The 23,507-nt window shown below is 41.2% G+C and overlaps 2 protein-coding genes across 2 annotated transcripts in view; one reads left to right on the top strand and one right to left on the bottom strand.

Moving 5' to 3' along the window:
• On the top strand, nt 1-23,134 carry hif1an (hypoxia inducible factor 1 subunit alpha inhibitor). The gene is made up of 8 exons (XM_083775405.1): nt 1-377; nt 7,464-7,714; nt 12,585-12,733; nt 14,442-14,587; nt 14,850-14,956; nt 16,483-16,546; nt 17,426-17,536; nt 18,798-23,134. Exons 1-8 carry the CDS (start codon nt 180-182, stop codon nt 18,852-18,854), a joined length of 1,083 nt encoding a protein of 360 aa, XP_083631531.1. The 5' UTR covers nt 1-179; the 3' UTR covers nt 18,855-23,134.
• cuedc2 (CUE domain containing 2) overlaps nt 1-23,507 on the bottom strand; it is a 203,847-nt gene that overhangs the window by 172,976 nt on the left and 7,364 nt on the right. The gene's annotated exons all lie outside the window — the stretch shown is intronic.

The raw sequence follows: 23,507 nt of genomic DNA, 5'->3' as shown, positions 1-23,507 counted from the left end.
CTTAGGAACATAGAGGCAGTGCTTATGAACGGAGCTGCAGGAAAGACAGAGAGGGACACAGATCTGCTGCAGCTTATGCCTTGAAATCGTTAATTGGCATTTTTTTTATTTGTTAATTTCGCCACATAATCCGAATTAAAAACGGAATCCGATCGTTCGTTATTAACCGGGGCCTCCTCATGGCTACTGCGTCGGTGGCTGAGGCTGATCCCGGCGCCGGGGGTTCCGCTGCTTTCGGAGCCGAGGATGAGGCAGGGCTCCAGTCCCAGAGCCTGGGCTGGACCGAGTCCCAGCTGAGGCAGTACCCGTTCCAGACCAAAGCCATCCCCAGGCTGTCCCACACGGACCCCCGGGCCGAGATGCTCATCAATAACGAGGTAAAAAAAAAATCAGTCATCAATAAATACAGTATTGTATGTAAACAGTATAAATACGGTCTGAGACTCTGAGTCCAGAGCTAGAATGAATGCAGTGCTATCAAGTTCTATCCTCTCGTCAAGATCAGATGCAGAAAATTCAATTCAATTCAATTCAATTCAAATGAGCTTTATTGGCATGAGAATTGCCAAAGCAAATCAAAATATAAACATATAAAACAGTTGAAAATGGGGAAAGTTTATATATTTGGAGTTGGAGGGGTACAGCATTGAGTAAACAGAGCTATGTCACATATTGCATCGATATATATATTATATATATATATTGATATATCGATGCAATATGTGACATAGCTCTGTTTATATCTGTTTATATCTGTTGTGTATATATATATATACACACACACACACACACACACACACACACACACACACACACACACACACACACACACACACACACACACACACACACACACACACAGGGTATAAAGCTTTTTGAAACATGGCACACATTTTTTGCAGACATTTTGGGACAAATGGCAGCATTTTTCCTCAAAACTATTTAAATAGTATACAAACGAAGGAAAAAAAACTCACATTTTAAATGTGTGTAAAAGTAGCAGCTCTGTTTACTTGCAGTCAGACTGTCCATTTATATATTAGTGTCACTGTCAGCTTACAGTAATTTAGCATTTCGTTAGTCATCACCATACTCTTTTCAAGGTGAAGTGAATAAGACATTTCTTTTTGTTCCAAGTTTGATATGCAATTATGCACTGTGACTATAGACTAGGCCATGGACCCCAATTTGATATGATTTTATCTCTGGGACTGCATGGGAGGACCCCCAATCTACATTGTTTTAATTTAACTCGGAGAGTGTACAAATGGCAACCAAATTGGTCCATTTAGTTTCCATTTGTTCACTCAAGAGTTTAACGTCTTAGGCTTCCTTAGGTTGACCATTTGGTTCCTAAAACTAACCATCAATCTTTTAGCTGGGGATCCAATGGAACCCCCTCCCTCAAGGACCCCTTGGGGGCCCCCAGACCCCATGTAGACAACAGGTGAGGTAAATAAATAATTTAGAAAGAATTGATCCAAACACAGCTGTGCTCATCACCAGAGATGGCAGCTGTTATGTGAGATCTTCTTAGAAATGCATATGAGGTCCAGCCCTAATTGTCACTTGCCTAAAATAACTGATCTACAAGCTAACAGCATAAGGAGCCTAGCTTGTAGTGTAGATCCCTTTTTCTTTTTAGGTCAGCAGCTCCACCCTGCCGAGCTTTTCTTTAGAGAGTTGTTGTTTGAGAGGGACAGTATTTGAATGCAGAATTGTACAGTACAGTCCAGTCTGTGCAGAGCAAGAACGATGCTATATCAAGTTATCCTCTCATTGGTGAATATGCAGTTCTGTGTATTTTATATATAGAGTGTCAGCTTACAGTAATTTGGCGTTTCATTGGTGAAGGTTCAAGCAGGGTGAAGTGAATATAGTCTTCGCAAAACAAACTGTATTTGAGTTTACATCAAGCTTACCATCCATTCTGAGTTTATGAGTGACACTACACCCTCCCCCGCAAAGTAAATAAACATTAGCATGGGGGGGGGGGGTTGTCCTACACATCAAATGAAGTTTAATTGATGTGTATTTTGGGCCAAGAAATCCAGAACAAATTGGATATTCAACTAGAAATATCCTGGACAGATACAGACCATACAGACGGATGAGTTATAGAATATGCCAGTCTACAAGTGTCCATTTTAATTTGATGCTAAGTAATAGGTTCATGAGAAGTTATTTATTTATTCATTTATTCAGTTATGCTGAAAATGAAAGATCATATTTTCAGAGGGCATCAGGGTCTATTTCTGTTCATCAACATCTCCATGGATAAACATACTTAACCTACCCCACATTACCACATTTTCATGAATTTCACATGCATTCGTCAGAGGGGGCCGTGCCATATTTATTGACCCGTTTTTGAGCAAAGTAGGTTTTATACTGCTAGCCTGGAAATGACCATTAAAAAATAATTATAATTAAAATTATATAAAAAATAAACATGCTGTGCACAGTTAGTGTTTCAGCCTTTTATTTTATTTCTCAAGAATACATTGAGGGGTGGACCCTCATTTTCCATAATGCTGAGATAACATTGGAAACACAAATTCGAATAAAACCGTACAAAACAAGAAGACTACATTAAAAAGATTGAGATTTGTAAGCATATTTCTAAAATGTCCAGATGACACCAGGGGGTCAATATTGAAAGTGCACTGCATAAAGTGCAATGGTATGCAAGTCTTTCCCCCTCTGTTCCATCTTGAAAGTCATATAGCCTCTATCAGCCATTAACCCAATTACAGGCTAAACCGCAAATGGAAACATACAGCACCCTAGTTTAATGCATCCAGACAGATGGTGAGAGCAGAGATGACACATGGCTTAAATTGGGCCTACAAAGAAAGAAATGCTGCTATCTCAATGACTTGCTGACAAGCCTTTTCAGAATCAGATCCCTAAAAAATCATGCATTTAATTTAAGTGTGTGGGGACTGGGGATATGTGTTATACTTTGCAGGCAGGCAACTCTGTCTGCACTGGTGAAAGTGAAACCGTATCCCTGGCAACCTGAGAGATGATCGTCCCATAGCTTGGAGGATCCGTCGGTCTTTCGAGCTTGATCGACTAGTAACCGTATGCAGAATAGGTAGCCTATATCCGTACATTTCAAGCACAACTCAATACAAAAACTGTTTTGTGGACACCATAAAGTTTACAATAGGGTCCACCATTTTCAATTCATCAGAACATTTAAAGAAATATACACTTCTATATAACAAAAAGCAGGACATCATCATAAAAGGAGGTAAAAAGGGAAAATAAAATATACAGTGAGGGGAAAAGCTGGTGGGGGGGACTTGCTTCAAAACCGCACCGGGGGAGCGATTTTGAAGGAGTCAAGGGATTCACATGTCTTAGTTCTTAATGACAGTAGGGCGTTCCACATTTTGCTGGCATAGGAGTGAAATTAATTTAGTCCCTTTTTTGTGCCGAATCTGGGTTGTAGATGGTTTGTTGAGCTCCCTCTGATGTTGTGGGTGTGGACTTGATATTAGTATTTAGACGGGTACAAGTTAACGTACATCGGTATCTTCTATCTTGGCGTACATCGGTATCTTGAGTCACGACGAGACCCATTGATGATTGATTGATTGATTAATTTATTAACAGATTGGAGAATTACAGTACATTTCAAGCACAACTCAATACAAAACTGTTAACTGTGGCTGTGGACAACACCATAAAGTATTACACTTGTTTACAATAGGGCCCACCATGTTCAATTCATCATAAATTGCAAGATGCTGTACTGTACTGCTAATTATTTCCATAAAAAAACAAAACACAACAAGAAGCATATGTTGTGCATTCCTCTTTCCTCTACAGAACGTTCTCATGTCGAAAGGTGTTTTTATCTACGTCGTTTACATTTTATTTCTTGTTGCGATCGAGTTCACTACTTCACTCACTGACATGCTGCTCTGCTGTCGGATTTATAAACGTTGCTCCTGGCAACGACAAACCTAGCCAATCACAGCGCGTCTAGCCCGTCCCTCCGGGCTATGGGAAACCCGAGTCCTATTATATATCCCTTTCCCCGCACGACGGACGGTGTCGCGCGTCGAAAACGAATGCCGAACTACAAGCTCACAACGCGTCGCGCCGGCGATGTGTTGTGAGCTTGTAGATCGGCTATTTCTTTCCCCGACGCGCGACATGGTGGTGTGGAGCAGCATACATTAGAGAGAGAGAGAGAGCTGCCCAGTGTACGTTCATTCAGTCACGTAGCACATGTACCTAGTAGCACTCAGTCATGGTGTTGAAATAATATTTGTGAAATCATAATAGAAACCAGTGTAGTGTCGCAGTGCCACCACAGGCTTTACTGCAATCAGTTTCAGTTTTATTACTGTGGAAGAAAAAAGAGAAACATGAAAGGGAAAAATAAAGACCCCAATGGAAACAAGCCATATAGTGCTTTCCTGGGTTTATCCTTTCAGCATCCTTTTATGGAACTGACAGTTCCATAAAACCGAACTGTAATCAATCAATCAATCAATCAATCAATCAATCAATCAATCAATCAATCAATCAATCAATCAATCAATCAATCAATCAATCAATCAATCAATCAATCAATAATGCATAATAAATGAGCAGTAAATTCAGCAGTAAACTCATAAAAGCGGTGATGACCGCATAAATATTTAATAATAATTTAAAAACGACGTACGATCATATTATGACTCCTATAATATGAGTGTACTAATGTGTGAATCAGTGTACAGGAGTCTTATGAATGATCATGGTTGTACTGGTCAGTTGTTCTCAAAGTGGGGTCCGGGGACCCCCAGGGGTCATTGAGGGGGTTCCAGGGGGACCCCAGCTAAAATGACGTATTCTTCATATTTTTGTTTTGTTTTTGCTGCATTCCTGAACCAATAATTTGATGACCGGGTCGTCAGTCAATAGGAGACTCTTTGACATAGATAGACGGACAGACCCTGACTCCACCGGTCATCAAATCATATATGCCTCAAGTCATTTTTGGGTGGATCTACTCCTTTTTAATGTAGCATAAAAATCTGTTTAAAGGACAACTTTAGTTTTTTTCAACCAAGCTTCATGTTTTAGGTTGTTATTAGAGAAATTAGAGATGAGTGTTATTTTTTTCTCATTTGCTGCTTTTTTCGTTTTAGGGATTTCAGCTGTTTTTGACAGGGGGGCAGGGGCATTCAAGCATGGAGCTAAATATGTATTCTTTTACATAATTTTATAGCGATTTCTTTTTTTATCATTTACTATAGTCCTACTAGACCCCAAGAAATTTACATCTGCCCACAAAAGTTCACAGGATCTACTGAATATGAAGGTAGCCTATATATGGGTGAACTGAACTCATTACCAATCACGGAGTCAATTTTCATTTCTATGCTGATGATACCCAACTATATCTTTCTGTGGCTCCAGATGATCCCTGTGCTTTAGACCCGCTGTTGACCTGTCTGTCTAGCATCAAATGCTGGATGAGTGAGAACTTTCTCAAGCTAAATGAGGATAAGACAGAAGTTCTCATAATCGGTTCTAGTGAGCAGAAAGAATCAATAATAAGCAGACTTGGCAACCTGACTGTAGAAAGTAACAGTAAAGTAAAGAACCTGGGGGTCATTATTGATTCTGAATTGAATTTTAATTCACACAATCATGTTACCAAGATTGCCTTTTTTCACCTTAGAAATATTGCACGAATCAGAGCCTATTAGTCTTTGGACGATGCAAAAACGCTAATCCACGCCTTTGTTTTTTCTCGGCTTGATTACTGCAATGCACTTTTTTCAGGACTGCCTAAGAAAACAACTGACAGATTACAACTTGTCCAAAATGCAGCAGCCAGAGTTTTAACTAGAACTAAGATGAGAGAACATATTACTCCAGTTTTGGCTTCACTGCACTGGCTTCCGGTTGTTTTTAGGATTGATTTTAAAATTATTTTACTTGTGTATAAAGCTCTCAATGGTCTCGCACCTTCCTACCTACATTCGGGGAAGCAGCTTTTTGCTTCTACGGGCCGACGGCATGGAACAAGCTCCCACTGTACCTTCGTCAGGCAGCCTCTGTAGACATTTTTAAAGCACAGCTCAAGACCCACTTCTACAACATTGCTTTTAATTGATCTTTTATTTTTTGTTATTCATGTCCTCACTGTATTGCATTACTGCTTGTTTTTTAATGTCGTTGCCTTGCTTTTTTTTTCTCCATTGCTCTGTAAAGCACTTTGAGCTGCATTTCATGTCATGAAAGGTGCTATACAAATAAAGTTTTATTATTATTTTATTATTATTATACTGGGGGGAAGCCACACTGTAATAGGCTCAATATGTCAGTTTGACACATTCAGTAGATCCTGTGATCTTTTGTGGCCAGATGTAATTTATTGGGGTATAGTAGGACTGTAGTAAATAGTAAAAAAGAAATCGCTATAACATTTTATAAAGAAATACATATTTAGCCCCATGCTCGAATGCCCCCGCCCCCTGTCAAAAACAGCTAAAATCCCTAAAACAAAAGAAAGCAGCAAATGAAAAAAAAAATTAACACTCATCTTTTACTTTCTCTAATAACTTAAAACATGAACCTTGCTTGAAAAAAAACTAAAGTTGTCCTTTAACCACTTCAACCCTGTGTGGGCTGTTAGAAAATAGGCGATCTACAAGATCTCCTATTTTGCAGATCAGCTATTTTCGTCAGATCTACAGGCTCATACCGGTCCGATAAATACGTAGGTACTTAATATACTATGCACGCTGCCCACACCTTAACAAGTTAAGTGGTCAGTTCTGAGTTTTCAAGTTGGCCTTTATCCAGAAAAGGTTGTGAGGCCCAGGCCGTAGCGTAACGGTCTGGGCACCGGACTGGTAATCCAGTCGCAGTGTGCCGCGGGTTCGACTCCCGGACCCGACACGGCCTTTACTGCATGTCATCCCCCCATCTCTCTCCCGTTTCCTGTCAGCCTACTGTCTGTCCCTTCAAAAATCAATAAAAAAAGGCGTAAGCCGCAAAAAAATCTTACCAAAAAAAAAAAAAAAAGGTTGTGAACCGTGACTACCTCTTTCCTGGAGCTTTCTACACGGTTTATATGCCTAACCCTAACCTTAACCTCACAATAACTATGCCTATACCTAACCTAACCCTAACCTCTCTGTCCTCACAGAATATTAACTTCACAAAATAATAACCTCAAAACCAAGCCCAGCCCATAGTGTGAGAACTATTGATTTAGAAGGCATTTTGTAGAATCGGTGTCAGTGCTTAATGAAAATGGTAAATGGTGCATTTATATAGCGCCTTTATCCAAGGTGCTTTACATAGATGGCAACCTAGCGGTTAATATCCGGCCACTCTACTCCCTTAATGGGTATCAGTTCACTTGTTAGTTTTCCTTCTTCAGTCAGTGTCTTCGTTGTGTCTCTCCATGAGCCTGTGGTGTTAACGTCTTTGTGTCTCTCCAGGAACCTGTGGTTTTAACGGACACAAACCTTGTGTATCCGGCCCTGAAGTGGGATATCGGCTACCTGCAGGAGAACATCGGGAACGGAGACTTCTCCGTGTACATCGCTCAAAACCACAAGTTCCTCTACTACGATGAGAAGAAGATGGCGAACTTCGGGGACTTTGTCCCCAAGTCACAGCGGATGGAAATGAAGTTCTCCGAGTTTGTGGAGAAGATGCATACGACGGAGGAAATGGAAGGAGAGGAGAGGTAATATTATATTTATATTTTAAATAAATGCAATTCATTATATTTTGGTTTATCACATTGTAGACCCAAAGCGGTTACTTGTCAGGATATGGATGGAAAAAAAGAACCTGTGTTCCAATGATTCCAATTTGGTTAATATTTTAATATTAACCATATTATATATGTTAATATTAACAAGAGCATGTGACTGCATGCTCTTGTTAATACATTTCATTGGTTAAATATTTATAAAAGTAAAAAAGAAAGTCTGAAAGCACCGGGGACCTTGAACTCTAAATGGGTGCATTATAGAGACGAGAGGGTGTAAGGCTAGGCTACATGCTACAGGTGTGCTTAGAAGCGGAAAGTGTTTACTGTTTTGAAATTTTATGACGGGAAGCTGTGGGGAATGACTAAGGATTTAGCATCTGGGTAAGTGCTTAGCTCTCTGATCTGACTTGGCCTGACCACAAACAACATCGCGCACACGCACGCACACACACACACACACACACACACACGCGCGCGCGCAGTCACGCACACGCATGGTGTAGTTAGAGAGGGCGTAGAGGTCGAGAGTGTGGTGTGTCAAGGGTGGTAGGAGGATGGCACTCAGAGAGTCGACAGACAGCAAGGAAAGGAGATTCCCACATTGTTGGCTTATTCAACAGCACTTAAAGGCAGTGTAAGCGAAGTGATTGATTAATGGGTGGTTGAAAATGTAATGTTAAAAAGTTGAAGTCGGTCACATTACATAGTATTCATGTGTGTGTTTGTTCACAGTAACGGGAGTCTCCATGTCTCTCCAGCTGTTTAATAAGCCGAAAATGTATTTTCAGGTGCGTTGACAATTTCACCAATTATTTTTGAGTGGTGCAAGACGTGCAACCACTCCTATAGTACGCCAAGTACGGAGCTTTGTTTGTCTCTGGCTGGGTCCCTGGCTGGTTTTCAAGTGTCACTGTTGTGCAGCCTAATACACACACATTAACTGTATGATTTCGGGTGTGATAGTACAGTACAGTGAGAGTACAGTACAGTAGAGGGACCACACAGAGTTGTTGCATCACTCACTTCACACGGGTGTGATTCTTTTTATTTATAGTGTTCCTATTTTGTCAGCTCACTTCTTTGTGTCATCACTTCATCACATCACTACTTGTTTATCCTGTTTCCTGAATTAGTTCTCTCTTCTGACTGGATAAAATTGGTATCCCAAACTGAAAAAGCAGGTTGGGATAAATACCAGGTATTAAATACCTGTTTACTAAAGAGCTGGAGAGACAGGGAGACTCCTGTTACTGAACAAACGCTAGTCTACCCAGCTATGATTACTCTCAGAATATAGAGCTATTTAACTCTTATTTTCAACATCACACACTGCACTTAATATTTCAAAATCGGTCATGTCGTGCATGCCAGGCTTATATCCAGGCTATGCATTCCAGTTCATTGCCCGACCAACCATCATTCTGGGGCAGTGAGGTCATATATTGTCCTGTATGAACCGAGTGTGAGTCAGACGCACAGTGTACGTCACAGTCGAGTGGTTCTCAGACTCACAGTCCGTGACGGGTACTGCTGGGTCAGGGACACTTGGTGTGTCATAGCGACATGTCCGCGACAAGGAAGTCCGTGTGGCTGATGGGCACAAAACATTGTCTAAGGCCTCAGCGGCACTTTGCGTGGTCTCTTTTGTTTGAGGGTTGTAACTATGCAGTGGTAAGCCTGTATTATATAAGTTATTTGTCATATCCGCCCTGTGCAATTTGCGATTATGAAGCCGGTAACCAAACAGAAATGAAACTTCAATGCCCAAGAACACAATGAAATTGTTAATCACAGTTATTTGAATTATTTGTATAATAGTGACAGTCTTAGTTTACAGAGTGACATGTTCAAAAAAAGTAGGTAGGTTTGTGCACCACGCGTGGCTGAAGCTGGCCTGTGACTGTGAACAATCCGCCAACAGAAATGGGGCAATGCCATAGATAGAGCTATATATAAATTAGAGGGTGGACTGCTCCGCCCCCAGCTATTCATTTCAATGAAAGTTGCTCACTGGCGTTTGAAGCATCTGGAAGAACACTCTCCTTGTGAGGTTCAGCGGTTTTATTCACATTTATTTTATTCACATCCTGCGGGTACAATGAATGATATGAAAGACTATGTTGCTCACAGGAGATGCACTGGAGTGAATACAAACAGCATTTAAGTGCGCAAAGATGTGTTTATTAACAGGAATATGTCAAACTGAAAGCATCGCTCTGTTGATTTCACTCAGTGTTAAGTTTTGATATTTATTATGTATGTTTTTATTTTGTTTTATTAAAAAAACACGCATCCTTCCCAGTGAGCGTACGAGTCCGACATGGGGTGCATAATCCTGGACGAAACGGTCGTTGCACCGACAGCACAGACTGCATAATGGAAGCATTGGTTTTGTTTTTTGAGAGACTATAGGTGAGGGGTGATGTCTCATGGGATGCAGCATTAACAGCTCTGGCGCGTGTGAGATGTGAACCCAAGGCTGAGAAACTGTAGGGCTCATTGTTCTGATTTCCTCTGTAAAATGCACAGGATAAGTCTGGCGGCCGGCCACTCGGTTCAAGTACAGCCACAAGCCCGTACAGAATTCTTTATTCCATTATGTTGATCTGAACCCCCATGCCAAAGCGCCGCCAGCGCTTGCCCAGCAGTCTGCTGTCACTCGGGCGGATGCGTGCAAACGAACTCGCCCTTTAGGTTATTATTATTTAAAAAATATATTTTGGCGACCCAATTGAAATCTCGACCCAGTCTTTGGGAAACAATGCTTTAAACGTGTGTGTGTGTGTGTGTGTGTGTGTGTGTGTGTGTGTGTGTGTGTGTGTGTGTGTGTGTGTGTGTGTGTGTGTGTGTGTGTGTGTGTGTGTGTGTGTGTGTGTGTGTGTGTGTGTGTGTGTGTGTGTGTGTGTGTGTGTGTGTCAGCTCGGTTGGGTGAGGTGTTGAAAGTCTATAAGCAGTCCTCAGGGTGCACTTTAGTTGTTTAGTATCATCAGAGTAAACCCACAGGGCTCCTCCAGGATATAGACAGGATAGATGTCTTCTTAGTAATGGACTTGCAGATCAATAACTAGCTCCCAAAAAGACAGTGGAGCAGCACATGGGGTCTTCTTTTAGTCTTTAACCAGCAAACATTGTTTGACGCTACTGTGTTGTTCATCAGAATCCAAACTTCTTGGACTTTGTCTGTAGTTATAACCGGACGTTCCAGCTTAGCATGGTCAGGTGTAATGCGGCAGCCAGCAGTCGTCCCAGAGGAGTTGATATGTTTGAGTGAATATGGATGCAGGAAACAGTCTGAGCTCCAGGGTAGGGTTTTGGAACCTACCCAGGGATCAGTGTTGTTTTCGTCGACTAAAACTAAGACGAAAAATGTTCGTCGACTACCTTTTTTCACTCACAAAAACTAAATTACAACTAAATGGAAACTAAATGAAAACTAAGCTCTGCTGACTAAAACTAAGACTAAATATATTGACACTTTCGTCAACAAATAAAAACTAGACTAAAATGTTAGGAAGGGAGTGGACTATTGGACAAAAGATCCAGTATAAGTCATTTTACACTTGGTTTGCATGCTGAAAATAGTCTCCACACACCAAGCGCAAATTTGGATTTGTAAGTGGCGTTTCTCCATTGGTTTTCCGAAAAACGCGGCCGGTGTGCAACCACCTTTAGTCGACTAAAATTAGACTAACGCTAAAACATTCCAGATGACTAAAATAGGACAAACTAAATGAAGTTTCAGTCCAAAGACTATAATAATAATAAAACTTTATTTGTATAGCACCTTTCATGACATGAAATGCAGCTCAAAGTGCTTTACAGAACAATGGAGAATAAAAAAGAAAAGCAAGGCAACGACATTAAAAAACAAGCAGTAATGCAATACAGTGAGGACATGAATAACACAAAATAAAAGATCAATTAAAAGCAATGTTGTAGAAGTGGGTCTTGAGCTGTGCTTTAAAAATGTCTACAGAGGCTGCCTGACGAAGGTACAGTGGGAGCTTGTTCCATGCCGTCGGCCCGTAGAAGCAAAAAGCTGCTTCCCCGTATTTTTTAGTTGCCATTTTTTTAGGCAAAGCGAGCAGGCCAGCAGTGGAAGACCTTAGGGGGCGGTTTGGGACATATTTAGGCAGGCAGTCATGTAGGTAGGAAGGTGCGAGACCATTGAGATCTTTACACACACACACACACACACACACACACACACACACACACACACACACACACACACACACACACACACACACACACACACACACACACACACACACACACACACACACACACACACACACTGTAAAGTGGTGTAGGTAGACAAGGCGTAGAGGAGTGTGGTGTGTCAAGGCAAGGGTGGTAGGAGGATAGCAGAGTCGTCTAGACAGGCAAGGAAAGGAGATTTCCACATTGTTAGTTTATTCTGCAAAACTTTTAAAGGCAGCCAGTGTAAGCGAAGTGATAATTGATGGTTAAAATAAAAATGTATTGTTAAATGTTAAAGCTCTAGATAGTAATCATTTCTATAGAGCGTTTGTTCACAGTAACGGGTGCCTCCACAATTACTACAATTTCAGTAGCATATTGCATGTCGCATATTGAATTGATTGAAAATGTATTACCAGTATGCAGACTGGGTACATTTCAAACGAAAGCACAGGTCAATACAAAAACTGTTACTATGACACCATGATAATGCATTACACTTGTTTACAGTCCACCATTTTCAATTCATCAGAGCATTTAGAGACATACAAACATACACTTCTATAACAACAAACAGGAAATATCGTATCTTGTCCATCTCCAGCGAACGTTTTCCTTTGTCTTCTCCGTCCATCAGGGTTTACCTGCAGCAGACCCTGAATGACACGGTGGGGAGGAAGATCGTGGTGGACTTCCTGGGTTTCAACTGGAACTGGATCAATAAGCAGCAGGCCAAGAGAAACTGGGGACAGCTGACGTCTAATCTGCTGCTCATCGGCATGGCGGGTAAGAGAACCGTGGCCCACTGTTATCAGTTTGTTAAGAGAACCGTGGCCCACTGTTATCAGTTTGTTAAGAGAACCGTGGCCCACTGTTATCAGTTTGTTAAGAGAACCGTGGCCCACTGTTATCAGTTTGTTAAGAGAACCGTGACCCACTGTTATCAGTTTGTTAAGAGAACCGTGGCCCACTGTTATCAGTTTGTTAAGAGAACCGTGACCCACTGTTATCAGTTTGTTAAGAGAACCGTGACCCACTGTTATCAGTTTGTTAAGAGAACCGTGGCCCACTGTTATCAGTTTGTTAAGAGAACCGTGACCCACTGTTATCAGTTTGTTAAGAGAACCGTGACCCACTGTTATCCGTTTGTTAAGAGAACCGTGACTGATGGATAATTTTAAATGGAATCCATCTTTAAAATAATGATACTATGTAAGGACTGTATAAGGACTGTATTAATACTGTATTAAATAATAATAAACAATAGCTTAGGATCGATAGCTTGAGAGCTAGAGCTAGAAAGAACTCCGGAGCACCGGAACTGAATAAATACTTATACTTTAGAAAGTAATCTAAGTACCATAAATACTCTTTACCAGAATAGAAGCAGAGGGCTTGTAACTTTACAGAAATGGATATAAAAACCATTTAGGCTATGATGAGTAAAAGTCAGAGTATAACAGAGTTAACCAATATACCTTAGAATGAATTGACGGACACAAGAAAGAGAACTCAGACAAGCAGAACTTAGAGGGAGGTTCGATCAGATATATTCACCATTGCTTCGGGAGAGAAGAAGACATGTCATCCGGACAGCGTTTCACAACGATCTCTCCCGATGTTCAAATTGAACAGGGTTGATATAGCATACCGTAATCAATACACCGAACAATGTGTTGAACAACAAGGTTAAAAAACATATTTGTTCACAAATGGACAGATAATGCAAGACGTCACGAATATTGCACACAGGAACTATCTCACGGGGCAGAGATAGTCCTGATATGAATATCAGTTAGTGGGACCGGGGGAGACAGGGCAGTTTACCAGTCTGTCAGAGCGAATACTAACTTTCAAGGGCAAAAACACAGAGGCTGGGTGTTATGGCCAACGAAAACAAAACAATTCTTATCTACCAACGCTGGCTAGGGAAAAGGGTTACTATCGAGACTCCGGCAGGGCCAGAACCATACTATTTTAACGTCAGTGGGACAGCCGGACATCAAATGTCAGTCACAGGGCAATTAGATTTAAAAGGTCAAAAGGCCATTCACCCACAAACTAGACCAAATATATCTATCAGTGACCCACTGCTATCAGTTTGTTAAGAGAACCGTGACCCACTGCTATCAGTTTAAGAGAACCGTGACCCACTGCTATCAGTTTGTTAAGAGAACCGTGGCCCACTGTTATCAGTTTGTTAAGAGAACCGTGACCCACTGTTATCAGTTTGTTAAGAGAACCGTGACCCACTGTTATCAGTTTGTTAAGAGAACCGTGGCCCACTGTTATCAGTTTGTTAAGAGAACCGTGGCCCACTGTTATCAGTTTGTTAAGAGAACCGTGGCCCACTGTTATCCGAGGTATAGTAGGTATATGGGAAACATATATGGGACACACTGTCATGCCGGATTACCAGCTAAGGTGCCTGGACCGCTATGCCGGCACCGGGCCACATTACGACCTCACATCAACGTGTCTTCTCTCGCCACAGGCAATGTAACGCCGGCGCATTACGACGAGCAGCAGAACTTCTTTGCGCAGGTCAAGGGTCACAAGAGGTGCATCCTGTTCCCTCCGGATCAGTTTGAGTGTCTTTATCCGTATCCTGTCCATCACCCATGCGACCGGCAGAGCCAGGTGAGACACTTCTATAACATTCACATGCTTTTCAATTGATCAGGTGTTTTTGTGTGTGATCGGCTAAAGTTTAGCCTATCACAGTTTAGCTTATCGGGTCAGATATTTCAATCACGTTTTTGTGTGATTGGCTAAAGTATTTGAATTCTGTTCATGTTAGACATAAAAGCAACGATGAGAACAAGAAAGAAAATATGCAAAATTGCTTGAATTACCTTTTTCCTATATCTTCCTAAAGAAGTGTATTTTTTGTTATTTCCAGGTTGATTTCGATAATCCCGACTATGACAAGTTTCCCAATTTTAAAAATATAGTGGGCTATGAGACTGTTGTTGGTCCAGGAGACGTGCTTTATATCCCTATGTACTGGTAAGTGGAATTATCCGATTTTTCATTTTCATTTTCACAGATGACCATTCTTGTGTTAGCCTATAAACTTAAAGATGAAGTTAAGCCAAATATGCTACCCGAATGTGAATTGCCAGCACTGGTACAAAACATGTGAATGGTAGAATGAATGGTTTGGTAGTAGCATTTTCACAAAAGACATGACATCCGATCCAATAAACACTGGTTTCACCTGTAAACGCTGAGGAGTAAACAGAGATACAGACATTAACTCACTCATTGACCACTCAGCCATACATTATCCCTTACATATTGATCATATAAACAATTTAATATAGATATTCTTTTGCCCACTCAATTCGTAATTAACGTTCACATTTTGGGCCCTGGCTCATGGACTAAGAACCGGGCCGGTTCAGCCCTGGTGGAAAAGGGGCCTCAGAGTTATGGGGTATGTGGCTTAATGCATACCAAACTCGCTATCCTTGAAATTAAAACCTTGAGAACCGCTGGCCTAAATCTTGACTTGGATGCCGCGTTATGCTATAATGAGGCTAAGTTTGGTGTTTGAACATACGTGGTACTACAGTGTGTGAGGCGGTGTGTGTGTGTGAACTGGCTTCTGATGAGCCACAGAGTCTGTCGACCCAATCATGTCGTGTCTGCCTTACCCTGCATGCTTCGCTGCATGGCTTAGTTGGCGGCGGAGCGAGGTGGCTGTGGGTTTAATGGTTTCTCCGCCACACCTCACACGCCCCGTTGCCGCTCAGTGGAGGGAGACACGAGGTCCAGCAGTTTGTTGAATGCTTTACCTGCCTCCCCCTGCTGCTGTGTCTCTCTGTTCTGTCACCTTTTCTACTCGTCAGCTTCACCTGTGCACTCTGTGCTGCTGACACGTGTGATGCTATTCAAGCCATAATTCGTGACAACATACTCACGTCGGGCAGACAGACGGCACACTCCGGTTTATTTTTTTTGCACCGTTTAGCGCAGAAGGCGGCTTTGGCCCTGCCACCACCATTAGAGCAAAATTGTCACTCCAGCATATTTACTACGAAAAAGTTAACTACATTTGCAATTGCACAGTAGTGTGCAAGTGATGAAGCATTGTACAAAGACATTGCCATACTGTATGGTTGTTTTATTATATTATACCACACCTATCAACCAGTCAGAATGCATGATTTGAGCTACTCATTTTTATAATGGTTACTAAAGCCCTACTTAAAGCTTACTTCCGGGTTTTACCCCCAAATCTTCTCCGCCTACATAATATTGTTCATGTACCAGCATTTAATTTAGGTGCAACTGCTCAATGTAAGGTGCACTGGAGTGACCAATGGAAATTATCGGTTGCGCTCGGCAGATTTTTGTGTGTATGTGATAACTGTGGATAGTGTTGCTCCATCAGTGTTTATTTTTTCTTTGTTGATACTACAGTTTGTTTGTATGGATGCACTAAATACAGTTTCGTTGTATGTCTCATACAGTGACAAATAAAGTTCTTATCTTATTGGTTTTAATAAATAGTTCTTTGTTTTTGTCAGGTGGCATCACATTGAGTCCTTGCTGAATGGTGGAGTAACGTTCACTGTAAACTTCTGGTACAAGGTATGAAAGCTGTTATTTCACTTTATTACATGGCTTGGTTGAATGCTTGTATCTGATTGGTCAATCGCTGTATTCAGCGGTGAGTTGGTCTGTTGGTAATGACCGCTCCGCTCTATAACAGACCTCTCTGCCTAATCAAACCCTCTGAGCACCAGCTGCGCGGCTGCGCCCCGCTTGATTTACTGCTGTTTCCAACATGACAGCCATGTAAACACACACACACACACACACACACACACACACACACACACTAGTGACACACAATGTCATTTACAGCTAAACATTGCTCTTTAAAATGTTTTTGAAAACATTTGAGCAAGAAATAGACGAAGCAGTACCCGAAAATGTATTCGATTTGATCAACTCACTTCCTTGTTTTCCGACAGTGCTGCAGCTGGCAAGACGCAGCCAGCGTGAACTTATGGAATACTTTTTTTGTTGTGTTTTGGGTCAATGTATTAATTTATGTTAGGTAGCCATGTAATAATATAATTCACCTTCAAGGAGTGTAACCACCTCGGCTTCGCCTCGGTGGTTAAACTCCCTGTCGGTGAATTATCTCCCGACAATGACCACCTAGCCAGATATTATCCCTTACAGAATAGATTAGAATAGACAATATATCATTTGGAGTAACTAAAATTATATTTTGTTGTACGATATGCACTTATAAGCTTTCAGCTTCAGCCTGTTCCTTTTGATCACCTATGTATCAGTTTCCTTATGTTGATGTATAAGATGATCAACTAAACTAAACTCCTTTGAATTACCTTGGCCATAACCACCGCCCCTGTTCTGTGGTCTTAAGTGGTTAAATGTCCTTTAAGGGGTAGCCGTTTGTCTTTTTGTAAACCTGTGTGCACTGCTGTCTGTGTTCAGGGTGCACCCACGCCCAAGAGGATAGAGTACCCTCTCCGAGCTCATCAGAAGGTGGCCATCATGAGGAACATCGAGAAGATGCTGGGAGAGGCACTGGGAGACGCACATGAAGTAAAAACACAACGAACGCCTTGCCTTTCATGTTTGTTTGTTGGTTGGTTTGCTTGATGAGCAGTAATGGGTGGAGTTGTACCGTACTCTTGTCCCGGTACTCCGACCCGATACCAAAACATTAAATTGATTGCTGTGCTGCGACCAAAACGTCACTTTCTTTTGAAAGTACTGTTGTAAATATTTTGAATCATTGTGTAGAATTAATGTGTAGGCTATTTATAAATGTATGTGACAACACAAAATGCATCAATCTCATACACATTTACATTGTAATTATTTATCATTTAGAAATCAAATTATCAAAACGGGCTATGAAGCCTTTTTTTAAACGTACAATTTGAGCCTTGTAATTGAACATTCCAGTATCATTACAAGTACAGGGAATAACAATGAAATGAAATCGGAGAAAAGGGGGGTAAAAATTAAATAAATGGAACAGAAACCAAAAGTTACCCAAAGAAATGTATTGGAGTTGGAGCATCTCTAGTAATGGGTAAATAAATAAGTACAGACCCCAGTGTCTTTGACGTGCCGTTTCCAGAAGTGGAACATACCGTAGCAGTAGCACTGCCCCGCCAGCCACTGCAGTCTCTGGAACATCACGCCACGTTGTAAAGCTGCTCCACATTCAGGACGTCCGTTTAGGAATCCCACCGGTATACTGACCCTCTCCGTGACCCAATTACTGGGAATATTTATGGCTAACCCTGAATTAGTACCACGGAAAGACACAGTGTAGTGTGTGAAACGACCCTGGAAAGACAAAGTGTAGTTACTGCGGTTTTCAACCAGTGGTACGAGGACCGCTGTCTCCTTGATGCGGTTCCAGGTCGCCACCAGCTAAATGATGGAGAGTTGGATAACCAAATGGACCCTTATACGTAGCTCTTTAACTCTTGAGAGCGTGAAATGAAACCAAATGGATCCGTTACGGGTCCATCTGGTTTTTGAAGGCAACATTTTTAACTCTAATCTCAATTTGCTTCTTGGGGTGCCCTGGAACAAAATGTTTTCAGATTGGGGGGAGGGGGGTGTGGGTGCCCTGGAACAAAATGGTTTCAGATCGGGGGAGGGGGGGGGGGGGGGGAGGGGGTGTGGTCCACGGCCAAATAAGGTTTAATAAGCACCACTGATATAGCATAGCAACATACGTTTTTCAGAAAACTGTCAGGATTTTGAAGACATTTTGTAGAATCTGCCTCGTTCCGTCTCATGCCGTGAAACGCCATTAATTGATGAATCCTTCCGTCTCTTCCAGGTGGGGCCTTTACTCAACATGATGATACGAGGGCGATATGACCAGGGCTTCAGCTAGAATCCCAACCCATTAAACGCTACCACACTGCTGCTGAAAACGTGCGCTAAAGTTGTGTGTGCGTGTGTGTGCGTGCGTGTGTGTGTGTGTGTGTGAGCGCTGCGTTCTCAGATTTGGGAGCTACCATTTGCATGGCACTAAGCGGAGACAGTGCAACTGAGTACTCTCCTTTGACGGTCTGAGCTGTTTTCATTGCAAATCCGACTGCTGCTGCCGGAAAAGACATTTTGACTCGGAGCTGTCGCGCCCTGCTTTCAAGAAGTGATGTTTGCCTCTTATGTCGACTCATCTTCAGTAGTCTAAAACGTCTGTTCACTCCACTGTATCGTAGTCTGTTATTTACCCTCCAAACCTCTAAGCATGCCAGTGTGACCGACTGGTCTTGTTTTCCTGACATCTGAAGCATGGTCTGTAGGGATATGGGACGATTATGACAGTGACACGTCACGATTATCATGGCGAAAATAATCGCGATAATCATAATATGCGCAAAGCGTAAAATGCCACTTTTGTGAATAACTTGAGCCCCCGGCGTGCGTCCCTGTTCTGGGCGGAACGTTCGCCCCAAAATAGCCAATGTACAAAGCTCACAACAACGCCGCTGCGAGCTTGTAGATCTGCTGTTTTTCGCGAATTGATTTGTGTAGAGCGAAATAAGATCCCACCAAACTCTTTACAGGTCTGTTTTGACCAAGTATAGAGGGTTTAAGTTTAGGTGGTACTGAATTTGCAGCTCAACAGAAGCACATTCATGTTAGCGTATGACGCATTACAATTTCCAGATGACTTAACTCACTCTGCGCCGATATCGCCTTTTCATGCCTCCCGGTCCAAACGCCCTGTGTGCCGAGTTTGCCTTTTGACGCCTTTTTTAATATCAATTCATTGCGGTTCACAACTGTGTTCTGTACACGCTCATAACACTGGTTACGGTGCGATGAAAAAAAATGGAAATGAAAAAGAAAATGGTAGACGCAAGGTCAATGACAAAACATTTCTAATCTCATACATAATAACACCACTGTAGTTTGATAAGACTATAACTATCCTGTATTGTCAGCCTCTGAGCTGAAAACAATTTGAAGTGCTTCCTCTCACATTTGTAAATGAATAATGTGTCGCATTATAGCGTACCTATATAAAAATATAATATATGCTTTTGATTTTGTGAATATGAATTCACATAACCTCACTGTTCACATAGGTCTGCTAATGACATGGTTTTGGGAGTGATTAACAAATATTTCTTCCTTGAATTGAATTCAGAAAGGAATCTGATTACCTATAATTAATTTATTTGAGTTGAATGATTAGTTTTATCCTTATGCTGTTTGATTTATATTCTAAGGATATTATTGAGTGTGTGTGTGTGTGTGCGCCTGCTTTTATTTTTTATTTTTTAAGAAGTAATGAAAATGTATTTGACTACCAATGGTACATATACCAGTAAGAAAGGTGCATGGAAAATTATCCATACAAGAAACATTTTAGCTGGCATTTGATGCGATTTCTCTGTTCATACCAGTAAAATGCTTTTCTTTTAAAGGGATGCCCATAAAAAAACAATTGAAACACTTGAACCCCAACACCCCTTATTCTGGAGGGGAGGGGAAACATTTGCCAGAAATAGCCGGCGTTGTGAGCTACTAGATCGGCTGTTTCTGGTCGAAGACATACAGGGACCTATTTTTGCTTATCCCTAAACAGTTTTTGCCTCTTTTTTTCTTTTCTTTTTTAAATATTTTGAAAAACATTTTAAAATACTTCAAATAGCTGCTCTGCATCGACCCGTTGTGAGCTTGTAGAGTGGCTATTTGAACTATTTAAAAATGCTTTTCAAAATAGTAAAGAAAATAAAAACAAAGGAAATTAAGTTTAGGGATAAAGCACTGGCGAAAAGTTTGTAGAAGGAAAACGAGAGCAAACAAAGTACAGTTTTAAGTACTGGAGAGTTGAGGGTTTAAGAAGTTCATACATACAGTATACACTAGCTGTGACTAGCATATCCAGCAGTGTGGCTGATATAGTGTGACCGCTTTTCGATTGCAGGCGTGTTTATCAGCAACTGTAGCGTATTTTACAGTGGTTCCCAACCTGGGGTCTGGGACACGCTTGCGGGGGTGCCAAAGGTCACAGCATGACGAGGCCGCGTTGAGACGTTGCGCAAAATCACAACTTGCTGTTCTAGTGGTGTCAAAAATAATCATTTCAGCCATGCATCGCGATTCGACGGTGCAGCAATGCAGTAATCAAAGCCTAAATATAATATATTTATAATATTACATATAATATAATTCAAAATTAAAAAAAATGTTCCGTATATCTGATTGTTGTGCAGTAAATAGAGAGGTGCAATGCATCGTAGAATCAAATCGAATCGTTACCGGTGAATCAGTGAATTGCAATCTATTTGATTGCCAAAGCACACCTTTGCTTTCAACCTGTTTTGAGCATGACATTATGTTGTCCACAATATTCAACGTTGTTTTCAAGATTTTTCAAGTTTTAAGAACGCATGCGCTCAGCGCGTGTCGTGACGTGTTTTCGAGCTTGTAGATCGTCTATATACATCGTACATGAACTATATGGTGTTGTGGCTCGCGAGTGTGTGTTCGCACGGGGGTCAACTTTTGTCAGATGTACTGTAAGAACTGGGGCCTCCGAGGAAAAGAAAAGGGTTGGGAACCATTGTAATTTTGTAATGGTCCAGATTGCTGTGGCATGTCAGGCTGCACTTACTGTCATCTGGGCCTGGATTTTTCAAGCGTCTCAAAGCAGGAACTAGTGGTCCTAAACTGTCTTGCACCAAAATTCTAAAAGGATAAGACACATTTGGTCCTGTTTTTGGGCATAGGAGTAGAACCATTTGATCAACTTCATTTTCCATATGAACCCTAGTCTCCCTCCCTCTTCTGGGGAAACTTGCAGGTCCACAAGCTCACAACACAGACTCTGAGTCCCCCGGAGCATAGAGCACCAGCCTGGGTTTAATAAGTGGTTAAATAAATGTTAAATACTGTATGTGAATCCAAACTAAAGCCATACTATAGCATTAACTGACAGGGTTTTTTTTGTTGTTGTTGGTTTGAAGTATCATGAGTGGCTTGCAAGTGCTGACTACAATTTGCTTATTGATAAATATGATATTTCTGTAAACTACATTTTGACATTAGATTGTATTTTAAGTCCATTACAGACACACATTCAAGTGGGACACATATTGAGCGCAAGTATCTAAACAAATATTCAAGATGTCACCGGTATTCCCATTTTGCAAATTGGTATCGGTTCATTCTAAAAAAAATAACAACAGTTCTACTCCTTGCTGTGTGTGTAGTGGGTGTAATAAGCTTCTTAACTACCTCTTTTTCTTCTTGGTCAAATTGTCAGCACCATTTAGAGTGCTCATGAGACGCTTGACAAACTGTCCCAGGTCCATCACTAAGATTCTAACAAGAATTCATCTGAAGACTGTTTTTTGAAAATGTGTTTGAGCTTATCTTTAAAAATGTCATTTTATGTACTCTTTAAAAAAAGAGACTTGCAATTATTTAGGATATCAAGGTGTGAGAACCATTTGAAAGCTGGCCATTGTGTCATTTGAGTGTTCTTTTAATAGTTCATGAATAAATTATGAAGGACATTAAGAAGCACTGATGGGATAGATTCATTGCCTGTAAAGTGCTGAATGTGCCAAAATATTGTGTACAGGAAAGCATCAGTATTTAGAGGCTGTGTTATTTATACCCTTCTGTGTGCCTAAAGTAGCTGATCTACAAGTTTGACTATTTACAAGTATAAAACCAACCCTGGATGAATCTGTTAAGTCTGTGGATACTGGATAATGTGGTGAACTAACAAGAAAGGACGATTCCTTCTAGGTTGGCAAATATTTAGCATTTTCAGGGCATGCTTTCCAAACCAATACACTAAAGATCAGGCTTTTCATTAGTGTGACTGTGTGCATATCTGTTGTATTATGTACACGTTACGGTCATGGAAAAGCAATACTTCCTTTGTTACGTTGTCTGGATTATGAATCCATTTCTCTTCTGTTTGACGTCATCTGTTTCTGACGTTATCTTGTTTACCATGCATGCCTTGTCCCACAACGGCGTGGCACTAGGCTAGTTGTTGCAAGCACATTTTTATTTTCAGGATATGAAATTGGGAAAATTCTCCTAAGTGGTTCATGAATGTCTTATTTTATTGTTTTGGCCATAATATGCTCTCTCTCAATTCTGAATAAAGTTTGTGGAGTTCTGCTACACTGAAATGACTACTGCTGGTCAAATGTCCAAGTGGTGTTGCATTTCTGAGGGGCTGCCCCTCCAATGCTTGAGGCTTTCCCAAATTACGTCATGTGGCTGCCAAGTCTATGGACTTTTTGTTTGTTTAGAGCCCAATTAAACAAACGGTCGCCAGCCACGTCTATGGACTTTAAATGTTTGTTTAGGGTAGTTATGTCATTCTTTGGCCAGTTTTGAGTCTTTGTGCAAACTGACAATGACTGACCAGTTTTGAGTTTGTGGTAACACAAACATTGAAGACAAAAGTGAGTGGCCGGAATGAGATGATGTAATAAGAGCGCCCATCACTTCACACAAGTGTGATTTTAATATACTGTACTACTGATGGGGGGAAATTAAGTGA

The sequence above is a fragment of the Protomyctophum parallelum genome (assembly GCF_964188405.1).
Source record: "Protomyctophum parallelum genome assembly, chromosome: 10".
Classification (NCBI taxonomy): domain Eukaryota; kingdom Metazoa; phylum Chordata; class Actinopteri; order Myctophiformes; family Myctophidae; genus Protomyctophum; species Protomyctophum parallelum.
The sequence above is the reverse complement of the archived record's forward strand: the minus strand, read 5'-3'. Positions and strand labels throughout refer to the sequence as shown.